General features: G+C 34.6%; 1 protein-coding gene across 1 annotated transcript in view; it reads left to right on the forward strand.

The window, feature by feature from the left end:
- Positions 1-20000, forward strand: part of LOC122538988 — a 157393-nt gene that overhangs the window by 122056 nt on the left and 15337 nt on the right. The window contains exons 4-5 of the mRNA XM_043673543.1: positions 6246-6319; positions 7403-7552. Coding sequence (XP_043529478.1) covers positions 6246-6319; positions 7403-7552 — 224 coding nt within the window. The remainder of the gene's footprint in view (positions 1-6245; positions 6320-7402; positions 7553-20000) is intronic.

Raw genomic sequence — 20000 nt, forward strand, 5'->3', positions numbered from 1 at the left:
TGTATATATATATATATATATATATATATATATATATATATATATATATATATATATATATATATATATATAAATATCGATATATACGAATGTATATTATTTATAATAATGTAGAAATATTGATATAATATATATTATACCGTAATAATGTTCATATATTTATGATTATATATATATATATATTATAAAATTCATTATAATCATCATAATAGAACGATTAATAACGACCTATATACCAGTCGTTTTATATATTATCATTAATCAGTTTCACCTGACATTCTGTGATTGTCTTTACATCTACTGATCACCTTGCAATTACAGTCAATTCAAATCGTGAAAATGAGAATATTCGCATATAAAGTTTTATGAAAATTGAGAATGATCTTGATTCAATGACAATTTCAACGATCAACCCCCTTCCCCCAACTTAAATATCTCCATTTTCCGTTGTCTTTCCATCTTTCTTTTTTCCTTCAAACGCTCGATAAAGATTGGAATATCAGAAACAGATGCGTTCAAAAAGGAGCAAGGTAAATTAACAGGCGAGCCGAGTTCTCTCTCGCCGGGAGCGAGAAATACGACGGAATATAGGAATGGAGGGGCACGCGTTGTGTTTCAATTTCGCCTGCGCGATCGCAGCTACGGAATTATGCGGAAGGATTGTACGTCGATATATATATATATATATATATATATATATATATATATATATATATGCTCGAGCACACACGCGTGCATGTCACGGGTATATCGCGAGAGGGGCGCGCAGCTGCGAGAAGCCGAGGTCGAATTAACGAGAGTTTCCTGCCGCGTGTTTCGTTTCTCGGTGAAATTGCAAACCGGGGGGCAAGAAGAACGATTAAACCGACGTTATTATTGTCGCGACAGTCGACGAGCTATCCTTTCAGCGAGTCGAAGTGAAATCGAACGGAAAGATGGAAATTGATCGACCAATGATTCATCTCGACGCTGGAGATAAATTTGGAATTACGTCAAATAATAATAATTCTCGCGATACAGGGTGATATCGTTGCCATCCAGACGAGCAGTATCAATCGATTCTGATATCAAGGGAATTGTTGCACAATTGTTTTCTTTTCTTTTTCTACAAAGTTTCAATAGCTTGAAATAGTTTTGTTTGTCCGAATTTTAATGGGAATCGCTGTGGGCAAAGGCATGTAATCAGACTTGGAGTTATGTTCAAATAAATAGTAAAATATCTAATAAGAAATATATAATAATTATATAATAATATGTAAATTAAATAATAATAATTATTGTTAGTACTTAATATTTATGTAATATTAATTTATATAAATATAAATTAAGTAATTTATAATTATAAATAATTGTAAATTTATAATAATATAAATTACATACAAACAATGAATTATAAATTATATAACAATAAAAATATAACAATCATCATATTTAAAATATATTTAAATATATAATAATTATCATATTATAAATATTTGAAAATTTATCGTGCGATAATACATATCGTGATAATACGAACTAACTAATCACACGTTGACGATCATTTTTATGAAATTTTGTGAAAAATTTTTGAACGTGAAATTGCACGCGATGCGCGTAACATGCAAAAAGTGCATGAATTATGCAATGAATTATACTTTTAAATATTATACGTGAAATAATTTTCATTCTCTACCTCTAGGCTCCATTTTTTGTTTACTTTTAAATTACATCCTCCGGAATTATGAATTTGCATAAAATCTGGTAACAACTGTATGCTTCATGCCGAGAAATTAATTTGGTCTGGTGCGATATATATATATATATATATATATATATATATATATATATATATATATATATATATATATATATATATTCGTGGAACGGGCTGACAGTGTCATTGTAGGACGAAGCAGAGTCGAAGACTCTGACATCTTTGACGCAGGACTATCTCGAAATCACCCATATTGCGACACTCATGATCGTCCTCCTTAGTATCGAGTTCTCGTGGTTGTTTGTGTCGCAAGTTACAACCTCGGGTCACCGATATCGAGGTTCATTAGACAGGGGTCATCTCTGTCGTGTTTCACCAGCTGCCTGGGAATCTCGATATCGAGTTTCGCGACTATCGAAGTGACTACGAGCGAGAACTGACATGAAATAATTGGATGTAACTTCCCTTAATGCAGACGATCGTCGTCGTTCTTTTCCTCTAAATTCTGAAATACTTTCAACAAGTGATTTTTAATGCCGTACGCGCGTATTTCGAACTTCTTCTCTCATCACATATGCTTTACGATTCGACAAATGTCTCTTTCTCCTATAAAGCGAGAGAGTTAGTGCTCCTCAAATATTTGAATTCGAATTTAAACACGAGTTCGAATCTGTATTTGAATTTGAATTCGAGATTGAATTTGATTTGGCATGCAGATGGTATAATAATTAAACATGTTATTATAATATATAATAATTATATTAATAATTATATAATATATGATATATACATTATTAGTAAAATAACATTATTATATTATTATTATATACTAAATATTAATATTAATATTATAATATAATAATATTATATTATATTATATATATTATTAATATTATTATATTATATATAATATAATATATATTATTATATTTATAATTATATAATATATGATATATACTAATTAAATAATGATTAATCTTTAATTGGTAAGCAGATCTGTCGAGCCACAATTTAACAGAATTCTCTGTCATTTTCCACTCGTTCTTCTTCTTCCTTTTTTTCCTTTTGCGAATAAATTCCTCGCGTTCCCCGTCTGTTGTCTCAACGCGGGCAAACGTAAAGATCAACCGGATCAAATACACGTTACAATTGCACGGAGGGCGAGAGCGTTACTTAATACTGGCGAGTTTTCGAAGCGCGGAGCGTGGATGTTGACAAGTACACGAAAGCAGAATCCGGAACTGGTAACCTCAGGAGTCCCAATAACAAACACAGTTCAACCGCAAGATCATGGAAGTTTACATCGAGTATCCTCTGGCCATGGAGTACACCACCAACACCAGAAACACATGGTATTCTTAGTACCAGGGCTATCGAAGTAATGGAACACTGTTCTTAACCTGGCAGATCAATGCGAAACAGCTCGAAATTAAAAGTGTTTGAAATAAGAAAAAAAAAAAAAGAAAGAAATCAGAGTACTTGCACAGATTATTTCGTAATACGGCTAATGTGAAATAATTATTCATTTGATTTTACGAATATATGTGTATTCACCAGGTCCGATATTTCAATTGTATATTTTTCAGGATGAGAGTTTAGAATAATTGTTTATAAATAAATGAATAATTATTTATTATAAATAAACTTTTATAATAAATAATAAATATAACAAATAAACTATGATAAATATAATATAATATATACAATATATTACAATATAATACAATATATTTATAATAAATATAACAAATAAACTATGATAAATATAATATAACATATACAATATATTACAATATAATACAATATATTTATAATAAATATAACAAATAAACTATAATAAATATAATATATATATATAATAAATATAACAAATAAACTATAATAAATATAATATAAATATATTATAATATATATATATAATAAATATAACAAATAAACTATAATAAATATAATATATATATATTGTAATATATATATAAAAAATATAACAAATGAACTATAATAAATATAATATAAATATATTATAATATATATATAATAAATATAATATAAATATATTATAATATATATATAATAAATATAATATAAATATATTATAATATATATATATAATAAATATAATAAATAAACTTTTTGCTTGAAGTATATCCGGATATATCGTTTAATATAGAGGCTGGTTATTGCGGTATTATGTTAAACATCCGGCTTCGTATCTCATTAGTTGCCTGCGTATCGGCGCGGCTCGTAATAAGTAGTATTGATCAACCGATACTCAGCCACGGGTCTAATATCGAATTTTCCGTTGGATTCCGAGCTGAAATTCTGCACTTTCTGCACATCAGCAATCAGTCCAAGTAATATTCTGAAATAATGATAATAACAATTTGCAAGATATTGTAATATTTCATTGCGAATCGATTGAAATAACATTCGCGCTGTTATGTGTCGGTTGAGATAGCATTCAGTAAAATAATACTTGCATCGTGTATTTCTGGATCAAATAAACTTTCAGATGCTGTTTCTAATCAGATGTTAATAATACACGTACAAAATATTTCACATACGAAATACTTTACCTGAAATTAATTGAATTAATTACCTGAAATTGACTCTCGAGCCGAGTTGGTCGCCTTGAGATGATCACCAATCGCGGTAAGCCGCGAGATCGATCCGATGCAGTCTGTGCAGCCAATCGGTGTAATCTCGATTCTGCTTTGCAAACGGAAACAAAACGGGGGGTTGTGTCAGGTCGGGGGATGGGGCTGTGAAAAGAAACGACGCCACGAGCAAACAGCGAACGGGGCCCAAGCGTCGTTAGCGTGATAGACGCGGAAAATCGAATTACTATGGAAACAATCGCGAAGTTGGAGAACGAGTGCAGAGCAGTGGAAAAGTTTTTCACTTTCCAAGATAGGAGGGGGGGGGGAGGGTGGAAAGGAGAAGGGAAAAGGGCGGGAGGAGTGAAACTCGTTCGGCTGTCGACGAATAGAATGGCCTTATCAGCAGCGAGCACACGCGACCGTACGCGGAGTTTCCAAGACGATACACATAAACGTATTCCCCGCGTCGCAAGGTTACACGCCACGAGAGAGAGAGAGAGAGAGAGAGAGAGAGAGAGAGAGAGAGAGAGAGAGAGAGAGCAAGAGTGAAACTTTCGTATAAAGGAGTCGTCCGTGTAAAATAGAAATAACGAAGGTTAGACAGTGTTCTAGGGGTTGGGAGGTTTTCTTCGGAGGGCACAAAGATTGATTATTTAGAATATAATTATTTTAAATAAATATATATTATTTAGAATATAGGCAATGAATATAACTGTTTTAAATAAATATATATTGTTTAGAATATAGGCAATGAATATAACTGTTTTAAATAAATATATATTGTTTAGAATATAGGCAATGAATATAATTGTTTTAAATAAATATATATTATTTAGAATATAGGCAATGAATATAACTATTTTAAATAAATATATATTGTTTAGAATATAGGCAGCGAATACAATTGTTTTAAATAAATATATATTATTTAGAATAAGGGTATATATAGGTATATATATATATATATAATTTATTATAAAATATAGGTAATATCGATTGATACTGTACAAAATTTTATTTTTTTTAAACTATTGTCACTAGGTGGCAATGTTTATTAAATTTGAAAAAAACGACTTATTATTGGTACCCCTAATATATTACCTCAGTACATACTTTTTATATATAAATGACACATTAGAACATTAGAATATTTGGTCAATATTTCATGTACAAGTAGAATATTAAATTATGAAATATTATATTGTAATATGATATCATATGTTACGTGTTGTAATATTATACTTGTAATACGTACATTATAAAAATTGTACGTGCAGTATATATTGTACAAATATATATTGTACGATTTAATATTGTACAATTTATAAAACATCGTATTATATTATTTAATATTACAATATAATATATAATATAATATAATAAAATATAATATTATAATATATGATATGATATAATATAATATAATATAATATAATATTATAATATATGATATGATATAATATAATATAATATAATATAATATAATATAATATAATATAATATAATATGATATAATATAATGTAATATAATATAATATAATATAATATAATATTAATATTATAATATAACATATCGCAAGTATAATGTTGGATCATACAATTGTACAATATATGTACATATAATTTTTACTGTATTTTATACATAAAATACTTTCTTACTATAACTGCAATAACACCTAACGAAATTTTCATTGTCACGGAAGAACGCTGTACAATTGAGATCGATTGATCAGTCTAACCAACAGGTCGTATTCGTTCCAATAATTAAAGGTGTCGTTCGTTTATTGCAAAGAGAGAAAGCACGAACATAGGAGAGAGGGAATGTGGCATATATATGTAGAGAGAGAGGGAAAAGCAGTAAATATGCGGCCAAGTTTAATTATATCGTTGTGTCTCTGTAATAAAGCTTAGACGGCGAAAACGTATAATCTGCTTCTAAATTGTTTCAGGTGCTAAGCCGTTTCCTGGACTGGAAAACCTGCCGAGGTCGTTCTGGCATGAGCTCAGCTCGCCTTTTACCGAGGTAAGTCGGCTGCGTAATTGCAACGAGCAGTTAAAATGTCCTTTCAAAAACGGCTACTTTTTGCCGCCTCTACCCCTCTGCTGGCCGACAAAGCGCGCGATCCCTTTGTGACGAAGTCGAACGGCGAACAGAAGGTCTCCTCAAATATTTACGTTGCTTTTTAACAAAGCGGTCAACCTGTTTTCTCCCGCGTATTTCATAACTTTACTTTCGAACCTGCTTCTTCATCCCTCTTCCCACCCCTTCTCAAGGATGTCTTTCTTCTCCGTAATTTATTAGCTCTTTTCTTTGTGAAATTGATCTTTCTCTCTTCTTTGTTTTTTTCTTTTTATTGGTTTTCTCGGGACCTTTTATAGGGTTTTTTTTTTTTTTAGTGTCGAGCTTCTTAGGAAATTCAAGTACTGTTTGTATTTCATCAAACTGTTGTTCGTTACTTCTTTTGCAATTTATTGAGCTTTCTAAGAAATTCGAGTAGTGTTTGTATATTAATAAATTGAACGTCTATGATTTGTCGTAGATAATAAGGATTGTTATTATTCGTTCGTTTTTAATTATATTATTATTACTTCGTGCAATTCTTAAACTCAATAGAAACGTGAAGTTTGCCGATGATCCATTAATCAAAAGTATTCCAATCTCACTTCACCCTTTAAATTCCCTTCGTTAACTAATTAACTATTTATTTATAATAATAAAAATTTAAAATAATTATCAAATAATATTTATTAATCAATTGGAACTTTGTAGCCAGCCAAACGCAATTAATATATTCCACGTGCGCGAAATTAACACATTTCATCGATTCGTTCTATTGTAATTCATAATCAATTCATTCTGGATGAATTAACATACTAGAAATATTTCAATCGTAGCTAAAGAATTTCCTTTTCTTTCTCTATTAAATTCTTCGACTGATCGAACGTCCAGCAAATAAATTCAAGTCGCAAACGAAGGTGAACAAGTTGTTGTAAGTCTGGAATCACTGACGATTAATAAAACGATTCACAATCGTTCGTTTAAGAGGAGGAAAAGGAGAAAACGAGAGACAGGAAATTCACGAAACGTTCCTCCCGTGATTTACAGGTATACGAGGTGGAAAGTTTCGCAACAGAAGTGGGCGGCACCCCGGAGCCGAGGCCCTTTTTCGAAGATCCAGAGAGCAACATTACCGTGCAACTCGGTGCTCACGTATACATGCACTGTAGAGTACAAAACCTGCAGGATACACTTAAGGTAAATCCTCATTTCTCTTCTATCCCCGACTAGGTTCCTACCGCCCTGGCGCTGCTCGCTCTCCTACATATTTCTATTCCCCGTCGAGCGTCACTCGTATAATCTCGCAGTGAATTCGCCGGACCCCTCCGACGTTTCTTAAAGAATTTCAGAAACGACGTTATCCGCAGTTTTCCTCCACGATCCTGCATCCTTGGCCTTCACCGCCCCACTTTTTTTCCCCCCCTAGGCTGTTAAACTGTCATGGCTACCCTTGCTGGCTCGCGAAGATTCTTCTTTCGGAGAATCCCTCCCCGGCTGAACGGAGCGATTCGTTTTATTTCCAACGCTCGTATCGATTTGCTGCGACAGATCGAGTGATTTGGTACAATCGCGTGACGGAATCCTATCGGCGAATATATTTCGCAAATCTCGCGGTCATAAATTGCTAATAATCGCAAACGTAGTGGTAGTAATTGAGATATTTATTACTCTATTGATATTTGAGCGTAAATTGCTCCAATTGTTCAGTCGTTTGGTTGCATAATGCGGCCATTTAATTATTCAAAGAACGTAAAAGTATGTACACATTGTGATTACGGTTTTTTTTTTTCGAATGAAAGGTTTGAAGTAATAATAATATAAATAAAATAATAGTATAAATATAAATATAAATGTAATAATAATGTAAAAGCAGAAAAAAATATAAATTAACCTATTATAACGATGTGTCTTGCAGCTTTTGTCTTGGTCAGATGTTATTTTTCAATGAAAAATTCCTTTCATTAGCTTCTATTAGGTTTCATTTTCATTTCACATTTTTCGGACGTGATTAATTTCCTTTGGATTCATTTCTCTGAACAGTAGACTGTAAAATAATCGATTTTAACTTAACCTTTGAATATTTTGAATTTGATCGATCAATTTATTTATTTTTTTCTTTTGTTAACTACTTAATGTAACTTTCCTGAAATTCATAGTTGACTGAAAGACTATCTGATCTAACCCAACCGGATTTTATAAGGCACAAATGTTATAACGAACACAATATAATCCTCGTAATAACTTCTTATAAACTTAACAACAATTTGTTATAAAAAAATACATTGCAATCTAACCAGATTTTTTTGTATTTAGTTGATTAATTTATTTAACTTTTAACTTCTTGATGGAACTTCCCTGAAATTCATGGTAGACTGAAAGCTAATTTAATTTTACAGGATAGAAACGTTATATTAACTTTCATATATACCACAACAATCTTCAAACAATCTATAGATAATACGTAAATGTTCCGGTGCTAACGCGCGCCAATTCTATCAAAACTGTAACTGCAAACGAATTCATCGCTCCTGCAAAAAGAAACAGGAGTAATTGATTTCGATTCCGTCTGAATTGCCGGTTGTGGATCTGTTTTCTCTCCCCTCTGTTTCCCCTCGTTCTCTTTATCCTCGCGGCTAAAAGCTTTGCGTCGTTAACCCCTCTGTCTTTCACGTGAGACGTCGTCCCGTCGTTGCGTCGTCCTTCTCTCTTTACGGTGGTTGAGAAACCACCAGATAAATTTCCCCGCGCGGAAGGAAATCCCATCGAAACGCTGAGAGAGACGGTCGCAATTTCTGTCAAATATCTTCCCGGTAATTTCACGGGGAATTCCACTAGAAAAAAAGTTCATCGTCGCGACACACGGTGACACAGCTGATCGAGAAAACGGTGTTACAAGTTTTATTTTCACAGTTAAGTTTCCGTTTGCCGACGACAATCGGTTTCACGTCAGATTTCTTTGAGGAATTTACGTCGTCCTCGTCGTTCGTTCTTCCACTTTTACGGGACTTGTCCCGAGAATTTCGTTATCATCGAACTATGAATTCGAAACTTGCGAATTTTTGAACGACGCTCGTTTCACAAACGAATAAATTTTTGAGTGGATGATCACTGCCTTGCTCAGTTGTATAAAAGAAAATTTTAAGATCGTGTAGGAATGTTAAGAAGTAAATAATGAATGACCAGTCACAGATTTCTTCTTATTAGTTCATTTGCAACATTATTCACGACTGGTTGCCAGTGTTTAGAAAATTCATCTGTATTTGAATATTTATAATAACGATTCACTTGAATTCGGATGTATTTTAGCGTCTGTGACAGCGAAAGAACTTCAATTTACCTTTGAAAATGACAAGATATTTACCTGACGCGATATTTAACACAAGAATTACCAAAGTGGTCAAAAATGACTAATTCATAATTTTTCTTAAATACACTACAGATGCAGAACAGTGTATTTTTACAGGTGTTTAAATGATTTTTTAAAATACACGAGTAAAAGTCTTCACTTTAATATCTCTGATGAAAAATTCTACACTTTGGTCCCTGGTAGTTCTAGTGTCAAATGTTCTAAACGTTCGTTTCGAAGCGATAGATTTAAACATCGAATGCGTGGTTTGTTCGACAGAGTTCTTGCGCCTTTGAAACAGTAACAGAATTTCAAGTGTGAAATTCCAGTTGAAAAAAAAAAAAAAAAGGAAAGAGACACGAAAGATCGATAATAAACTTTAACGATAACGAAACGATCATGCGTGTGCTCTTTTAAACAAAATTCGACAGATTAACAATTGTAATTATAACACGTGCAACGTGATAATTACAATTCGAGTTGAACAAATGACTTGAACGTGTTGGCAATATGAAAGCATCGTTATAAATTCTCGTCCGTATTTCTTCGTTTCGCCAGAGGAATAAAGTTCAAGGATACCAGTTGGAAAAATACCTGGCCCCCGTTTCTCTAACCATCGTTTCGCGTGGCAACTAATTGAACGTTCACCGCGATGTTATGTTCTCTTGCCGTGTGCGAGCTCAGCGTTTTTCTTCCCCTCGATAATCATTTAACGTCTCGATCATCTCACGCTGGCGAGAAGCGTTTTAATTGTTCCGCGAAGCGCGCAACTCATGAAACAGATAGTGGCGAGGCACCGACGTACGCGGCATCGTAAAACGCGCGGTCGAATTCACAGCTTTGAGAGATCGGTCGCGACGGAATCGAATCCATTAATCGCTTTAACCGACCGAACTCCGTAGCAAGACAATTTCAATCGACCTAATCACCCTCCGGACCGATGCAGACCCTCGATTTCGCTCCGAAACTTCCCGACGGAGCTTGCAACTTCGCCTTCTCTTCGCGCCTCTTTCACAATGACACGGAACACCGCGGCCATTTTGTAGCCAACGAGAGCCGTAGTCTCGCTGTAGGTGGATAAAATTACGTTGGCATACTCTGTTCTTGCGTGAAGCTCGTAATTTGATCATGTGTGATCAAAAGGGCAAGGCGGGAAAAATTCAAATTATATCGAAGAGAATATCTGAGAGTTGCGCAGCGAAGTCGCTAGTTGTGTAGTTTAATTATTATATTGTCGAGTAATTGTCTGTCAGTTATTGACACGAAGAAGTATTTTTCAAAATCGAAAGTTCTTTGGATACTTGGATTTTCAGATGTCTGAATTTGAAAGTTCGTTCTCTTGAAAGTAGTAAAAATATAGTTCAAGGGTCATTCTTCTGGTCATTTTCGAATCACTGGGAAATAAAACTCTCGAGTTTTCAAAGCATCGTATCGAATCATTGTTCTGATTTGAAAAAGAAAAGAATTCCAGTGACGCGTTAACTTGAATTCAAATAACTTGAAATGTCAACTTTTCAAATCGAAGATTAATAAATACAAATTGTATTGTATAATATTATAATATAATATAATGCAATATTGTATGTTATAATATTATACAACTGTATATTATAATATACAATTGTATAATATTATATATATAATAATATTAAATTAAATATATGTAATATTATACAATACTGTGTATTATAATATAATATTGTACACTCTAGTATAATATAATATTATACAACATAGTACACTGTAATATGATATTATACAATACTGTACACTTTAATATAATATTATACAATACTGTTCACTCTAATATAATATTGTACAATACTGTACACTCTAATATAATATTATACAATAACGTACACTCTAATATAATATTATACAATACTCTACACTCTAATATAATATTGTACAATACTGTACACTCTAATATAATATTGTACAATATTGTACACTCTAATATAATATTATACAATATTTTACACTCTAGTATAATATTATACAATATTGTACACTGTAATATAATATTATACAATATTTTACACTCTAATATAATATTATACAATATTTTACACTATAATATAATATTATACAATATTGTACACTCTAATATAATATTATACAATATTGTACACTCTAATATAATATTATACAATATTTTACACTATAATATAATATTATGCAATATTGTACACTGTAATATAATATTATACAATATTTTACACTCTAATATAATATTATACAATATTGTACACTCTAATATAATATTATACAATATTTTACACTATAATATAATATTATGCAATATTGTACACTCTAATATAATATTATACAATATTTTACACTATAATATAATATTATACAATATTGTACACTCTAATATAATATTATACAATATTGTACACTCTAATATAATATTATACAATATTGTATTGTGCATAACTGTATAATTGTATTGTATTGTATAATTATTCAGTAATTCTCCAGCCAAGGAAATTGAAAAAAGGCGAGGGATTAGTATAAAATATACTGGTGGATCCTCAACATTTACGCAGTAATCTATCATACCGTCCGACCTCGAAAATGCAAACGCGCACCACTATTACAACCGGAAAATAAAACGAAATTGCCCATATTCCGCCATGTGGATTGCAATTATGCAAACTGTTCGCTCGCCCGGCAAGTTGAGATAAATGGAATTCTAGTCGCTACCTTATAAAATAGCAACGGCTAATGGAATGCGAAGTATCCTCTCTCTGGTTCCGTGCCGGAATCGATGATTTTCGGGAAATATTTCCGAGGGCAGCGGCGACTTTAATGCCGGGGAACTCTTGTTAAGCTGCGCCGTTAGCATTGGATTCTCGATAATGGGTATTTTAATATACTTTCGGGGAGGTCTCGGCGTGCTTCCCCGATTTTATTATTGGCAGATTGCTAGGGGAATTTGTTCGCCGGTATCTCCATTACAATGTAGCATGAGATGAGGTTTGGGTTAGGTTTCAAGCGCAGCCGATGAGAATATAATATTGCGACCCCTTGCCCTGGGAACCAGCACGCAGTTCGTATTAAAAAAGTTGCCGCTGCTTAAGCTTACTTTAGTAACAAAATTATCTTTTTTCTTGTTTTCGTTTACAAAAGAAAAGAACAGAAATTGCATTTCGAAGAGATTAAAAATTGGAAGGAAATATTGTATCGACAGGAGGACAAGAAGAATCATCGGAATGATAATTCTGAAAGATCGAGGAACACGAGGACAATTCTAAAATAACTTTCGCTTACAATTTGCAATTTTTTTCTTTTTTATATGATGAAAGTGAAAAAGTTTGAGAACTGCGAAGAAGAGATATGCCAGAGATGAAAACGGTATTGATATTATTGACGTGAAATTATACAAATATTAATATAAAATATTTGTATAATTAATATAAAATTACACAAATATTAATTATACAAATATTAACCAATGCAAAACAAAAAATAAAAAGAAAAAGAAGAAGACACGAAAATATATTACGCGTTTCAGCGTATTAGTATAATCGCGATAGAATTAACGCCGCCGTGCTGCGTGAAACGCGAAATTCACTTTCGCGTATAAACTTTAAATTACCGCCAGAAGTTTGCCGAAGAGAGAGAGAGAGAGAGAGAGAAAGAGAGAGTCGTTACCTTGGTTAATAAGTCGCGAATTTTCGAGATGACTGCGGAAAAATCGAATTAACGTGATTATCCACGGTGTATTAATGGATTATACGGAGGAAGAGAGAGAGAGAGAGAGAGAGAGGTGCTTCTTGGCCAAGGAGCCAAGTAAACAATTCTATCACGTCGTGGAAGGTGTTCCCGGTTCAAAAAAGCTCGGGAGATTTTAAGTTTGAAATTATTAAAATCTTCCTCTCGCTCTTCTCCTTCGCTGCAACGTAGAAAATATTTTTTTAGTTGAACGGGGTTAATGTATTCAAGTTGAAATCCTGCTTTAATTTTGTGCATTTTTTGATAAAAAATACCTAGCTAAAAAATCCGTGCTCTACTGGAGAAACTTTTCGTTGAATAATCAAGTTCGGATGATGTAAAAATTGGCATACGTTAAATCGAAACAATCATCTTCTTCTCGTTTATAAAAATCTCCATTTGAAAATGATTCAATGAAATTAATCATCTTTGCTATTGTTATTGTGTAAGAATACTACGGGAATTTCTGTTTGGATAATCAAGTCGAAGTGATACATCTTGTTGTGAAAATTTTAAATAAATTTTAACGTCCGTGTCTTAATGATACTTGTACACACATAATTAGGAATTAAATTAAATTGATGAATCGAATTCAATCTTGATATAATATATCATATAGTTAGTAATGTATAAAATAGATATGCATAGGAATAAGTTTTAATATAGTATATTAAATAATTGATGAAATATTAAGTCCTTGTGAATAATTATTTCCAAATTAATTCTTTATAGATTTATTTACGTTATATTATATTTATTATTCTAATATTATTGTAATATTTATATTTACGTTTTATTATTATATTTATATTTGTATTTTATTATTATATTTATATTTATATTTTATTATAATATATTTATTGATATATTTATTATTATATTTCAACAAGCTGCTCTCACATTCTCTTTCCATTTTTCTCATTCTGAACACACAGAGCACATAAATCTCTGTAAATTTCTATTCGTCGATGATCGGGAGTTTGCCCGATCTTACAAAACTATAATACTAATATCGCTTCGCGGCACTCAGAGACGAGTTATTTTATCGACGATTTCACAGACATTTGAATTAATTACAAATAAATTCGACTCGGCTTTCGATTTAATTGTAATAAATCCCCTTGTAAAAAATTTCTATTTGAGCAGAAGCTTCCAAGTCAAGGCTTGAAAACGCTTGCTTCGAGTAATTCCTAATAACCGAGAATTGCATTCTGCCGAAGCCAGTGATCACGTTCGTTATTTTGCCGACCACGGACGGACGATTTGACGTAATTTACCGGTTGTCAAAGAACCTCCGGCGCTCGGGACGCCTCGCTCCAGATGCCAAAGATTGCGAAAGCCCGTAAAGCCTCTAATTATCCGGCGCATGAAAACTTCTCAAGTGTCTGAGAATCGGCGGCGAAGTCGAGTAGCTTCCCGGAGATACACCATTCAACCCTGAACGGGTAGGGGGGTGAAACTTGCTGCGGGAAGGCTGTCAGTTGTCTTAAGAGGCTGCTAGCCCCTTGGCTCCGCCTGAAACTTCATTAACAGCAACAAAAGAGCCGTTCCCCCCGCCGCGCCCCCCAATCGATTATTTTAATAACGCCACGTAGAATCTTGGACAGTTGGTCATCCCTTCTTGGATGAAATCTTCATCCGTTTTTTTCATCAAATTAAGTCAACCAGCGTTAATAATCTCGCATAAACTGTATATTTGGACAGAAGAGAACTGTATTTCGTGAAAGGAGAGATCGCGCAAGTGAAGATAAGTTTTGAGCTTATTTTAATTCTTGCTTTTAGATCAAATAGTGTATACGAGCATTGAAAAATTCCATATATTTTTATTTAAATATATATATATATATATTTTATTAGAAAGAGAGAAAAATATCTAGAGAGACGCGAAGCTCTGCACTGTGCTGCGTTTTACCACGACGAGTGTTACCCAGGCTAAAAAAATTCGTATTTTCTAAAGAAAACTTTCTCAGTTGACGAACTTGAAAACGATCGGGGCACAGAGCTGAAAAGGACGCTTTTCAACGACGCGAAATTCACCGCACCTCCGAGTAGAAGCTAATACCTAAACAGCTAAGCAATTTAAAGAAAGTAACAAAGAGGCACCTTTTAACCGATCAAAAAGAGAACGAAGATAATTCTCGAGTTCTCTGTTCCCCAGGTGAAAAGCCAATACATCTAACGAAAGTAACGAGAAATAAATTAACGAGCTTAAAATTTCCTTTCGAAAATTCGCTCTCAGTTCCTTCATAATCCACCATTTCTCTCCCCTCGTCGTATTCCGATGCGATAAAATTTCACTTTTGCTCGGACAATCTCGGCTGACGCGTGTCGAAAGGCTTGCTTCGTCGAGTCGGTGAAGTGAAAGAGAGAGAGAGGAAGAGGAAAATTCGAGGCGAGGAATCAGTGACAGGTGCTCGCGTTTCCAGCGGACCGGTTCAATGTGGTCCTCGAGCTCCACTCCGGAGGAACACCCCGGTGCCTAGCTACTTTCCCACTTATAACGACCAACCGGGTAACTTTTGACGGTCCTCTCTCTCTCGTCTAACAGCCACTGGAAGTTTGTACACGTGTAATTAGCTTAACGAGTAAGCGGGCGCTGGCACTAATTGCTCGCGAGCGGATCGCAACGATACCGTGGCGAGCGACCGAGTGGCCGAGTGGAAAAAGAAAGAGAGAGAGAGAGAGAGAGAGAGAGAGAGAGAGAGAGAGAGGAACACAGATAGATAGAGAAAGAGAGAGAGAGAGATGAAATTGTTACGTGTCACGCTAACTGGCTAGGACGTTAAAGGGAAAATCCCGTTTCGGTCTCGTTTACATTCCTCTCATTAATCCCGCCGGCCAACCCATGGGAAAAATATTTTCCGAACGTGCACGACGCGAGTCGCGGAACTTTGTGCGAGGTCCTGTCGATAGGAGGCTGGGATTATCATGGTCGAGTAATCTAGAGAATCGTTTCGTGGCTTACGGCGGTTACAAGTGTTGTTCTTTTGTCGTAAGTCGAATGTTTGTCTGGTCGCATCTAGTCGCGCGAATGAAAAAGAGTTAGAGCATTTGACAAACGTTGAAATCGTCTGGAATTTTCATGATGACGAAGGAATTATAATGATGTGAAATATAATGATGAAAATATACTAAATATATATGATACGTTACATCATACGTGTCTTGTATAAAGTACATGTATCATATATTTCGCGTGTCATATTATATCATGTATATTATATAATCTGTCGTATATATTGATGTAATATATGTAGTACATGATATACTTCATATGAGATATGTATAATACAACATATAATACATAATAGTATAATAATATAATATATAACAATAATATATAATATATAATACAATATATAACATATTATGTAATAACATAGATACATATGATACACAGTACATTTGATATACACTGTGTAACATGACGTATGAGATATGTATAATACAACATATAATACATAATAGTATAATAATATAATATATAACAACAATATATAATATATAATACAATATATAACATATATAATAACATAGATACATATAATACACAGTACATTTACTATACACTATGTAACACGATGTGTGAGTATATACGACATACATACGTGATATTTTCAAGTCACAACTATACCTAATGTCAGAGTGATCTAATCCGATTCAACCGGAGAGAAAAACTCACAATTAGCTGTCCCGAAGCGAGTGGTAACAAACGAGAAGAGAAGAGAAGAAAAAGGAACTAAGGAAGGAAGAAATAGGGAATTATGGCAGAAAACGAGTAATCCGTGCGTCGTATATGTATCGTAGCAGGATGCTGATGGAATTTACCAGGATAAGCGTACAAAGTCGTGGAAAATCCCTCCGGGCGACTTGGCTGTCAGATATGAACAAAAATCCGGAGGAGGCAAGACGCGACTTCTCCTCCCCCTCTTCCTCCTCCTCCTCCCCCTCTTCCTCCTCCTCTCGTCGGGGATGAGACAGGATCAGAGACGGCTGCGCGTAAAAGTGGCCTTGAGCTCGGATTAATCCGCCAGCAAACAAAGATACCGAATCCTCTTTAACCGTGAGGAGATGGCGGGGGGGGGGGGAGGAGGAGGAGAGACACGATGACGCGATCTCTCCTTCAACTTTTCAACCGTCTCTCTCTTTATCTCCCCTTTGTTTTTGTCTTCGTTGCGGCCAAACCATCGTCTTGTCTTCGACGACGTTTTTCGAGAATCGAGGCTTCTCTTTTTTTTTTATCCTTCCCGCGTATCTTCAACTCGTTCTCCCTCTCTTTCTCTTTCTCTGGTCTTTCTTATCTTCCTCACGTCTCGGCACAGTTGTCTTCAGCTTTCCATTTTTCTTTCTTTGAAGTTTCTCACTTATCCCCGCCGTCTGAAGTTTCTCTTTACCTTCGTTTTTTGAGGAATCGGGTCTTCTTTTTATCTCTCGCAGCACGTCTTCAGTTGTCTCGTTTCTCTGTCTCCCGTTTTCGAGAATCAGATCCTCCTTCATCTCCTTTGAACGCCAGTCTTTGACTTTCTCTTCACCTTCTCTCTTTTCGACTTTGTTCCCTTCATTTCTCCTCTCTCTCTCTCTCTTCATTTCTTTTCTGTTTTCTAGTTTCTCTCCCTGGTTTTCTCGTTTCTTTCCTTGTCACTTGCTCTCGCTATTTTTGTTGTTACGAAAAATCATTCGAACCTCTTCTATCGTCATCGTTCTCTAACGCAGTCTTTGGCTTTTCCTTCCTATCTTTGTTCCCTTCTCTCCTTGTCTTTGCCTCTTTCTTTCTCTCGACCCCTTCTCTCTGTCCCTCTCGAGTCTCACGGTCTCGTATCTTTTCTCTCGAGGACCCTCGAGCAGAACCGCTTTTGCTTTTCTGAACAGCGACGCTCGCAAGGACAGGAAGAGAAAGAGGGCGCGGAAGAAAAGAGGGAAACCCTCTCGCTGTTCGACTGCGGCGACGTGATATTTATAGTTCCTCGCGGAACTGCTCGCGCGTGCTTGCCACCAGCAAACGGAATAACGCGGAGGAGAACGCGGCGAAAGCTCCTTCTGCCCGAGGAAAATAACGTCGAGCCTCTGTTGCGTTATCGCACAATTCTCGTACAAACGAGAGACGGTGATGAGTAGCTTTTCAAAATTAAAAAATTAGAAATCATCAGGTAATACCATTTTCGAAGTGATTTTGACCTTTAAAAATCGTCTCGGGGTTCGAAGATCGTTCTGAAATTTAGAAACCATACCGTGATTGGGCATTAAAGAACGTTTCACTGTTCGAAGGTTGTTCTTTAAAAAGAAATTTGAAAATCAAGAGTTACAAAAATCACCTGAATGGTTAAAGATTATCCGAATTCAAGCTGAAAGAATTTTCTGAATTTTCCATGTCTGATCTACCATGTTGGATTCCTACGAAAAATGATCTCGAAACTCAAATACTTGTATCCTTGCTATCCTTACTCCAGATCACAGAAATCGTTTCAAGCTCGGGAAATCGTCACTCGAAAATTCACAGATACAATTGCAAAATCACTTGGATATTCGCCGAGACTCAAAGAGACTCATCTAGACGTTCAAGTCTACCCGTTAGATCGTTAGATAGAAGTCCGACAGCGCCGTTCGAAAGTTTCGTGTTTACAAGGGTTCGAAGATTATCCAAACGTTCGAGTTCCTTCGTTTATGGAAGGGTGACAGTATTCTCGAGTCCATGGGAATCTACCATGATGCGAAGATACCTCGGAGGTCAGCAATATTAACCAAACTTGCCCAAGTTTCGAGAATATTCGACACCCGACCTGTGGATCGTCGCAGGCTTCTCGATGCCGTTGGAATTTCCGGATAACTCGGAAGATCCTGACTCTTGGTATCATCCTTCCCAATCTTGGAAGGTTTCTGGAACCACCGAGCGACCTGCGACTCGTATCATACAGCTACCTACCACTTTTGTTCCAAATTTTGTACTACTTGTCGATCAGAGTGTAAAATTACAATTGTTTTTATTGGAATGATATTCCAACATTTGTAAATGTGACATTGTTATAAACGAAATTTTCATTTGGAGACTAGCTGACATTCAAATTCTTTCTAATGTTCTCCAGAATTTAACTCTAAATAAATCGTTAAGTGAGAAATTTAAATAAAGTTGGAAGATAATTTTGAACTAGTGCAATTAACTTTGCACTAGTTCAAAATTATCTTCAAACTTTATTCAAATTTCTCACTTAACGATTTAATTGGATTTAAATTTTTCAAAGCCACTTAGGAACTCCTGCGAATTCTTTTTCGGAATTGAACATGCTGCAGTTGAAAGTGAATCACGTCGTCTGCTCGCTTTCTTTTTTTTTTTTCATTAATCGCGCGTTCGAAGGATAACGCCGATTCGATGGTAATCTAGTTGTAAGTAATCTGACCTCTTTACGGTCGGGAATATCTCAAAGTCGGACGGAAGTATATCACAGGATAGAACATTGTGATTATCGTAAGTCCTCGGCCTGCCCTGCCTAATCTCCTCGAGAGTTCGCACCGAGGTTGGGAGTGCCTTAAGGCGGTCTGTATCTGAACCATTACTCGGCCTCGTGACTTGATTAGAACTTCATA

The sequence above is a fragment of the Frieseomelitta varia genome, unplaced genomic scaffold, assembly GCF_011392965.1.
Source record: "Frieseomelitta varia isolate USP_RPSP 00005682 unplaced genomic scaffold, Fvar_1.2 scaffold_185, whole genome shotgun sequence".
Classification (NCBI taxonomy): Eukaryota; Metazoa; Arthropoda; class Insecta; order Hymenoptera; family Apidae; genus Frieseomelitta; species Frieseomelitta varia.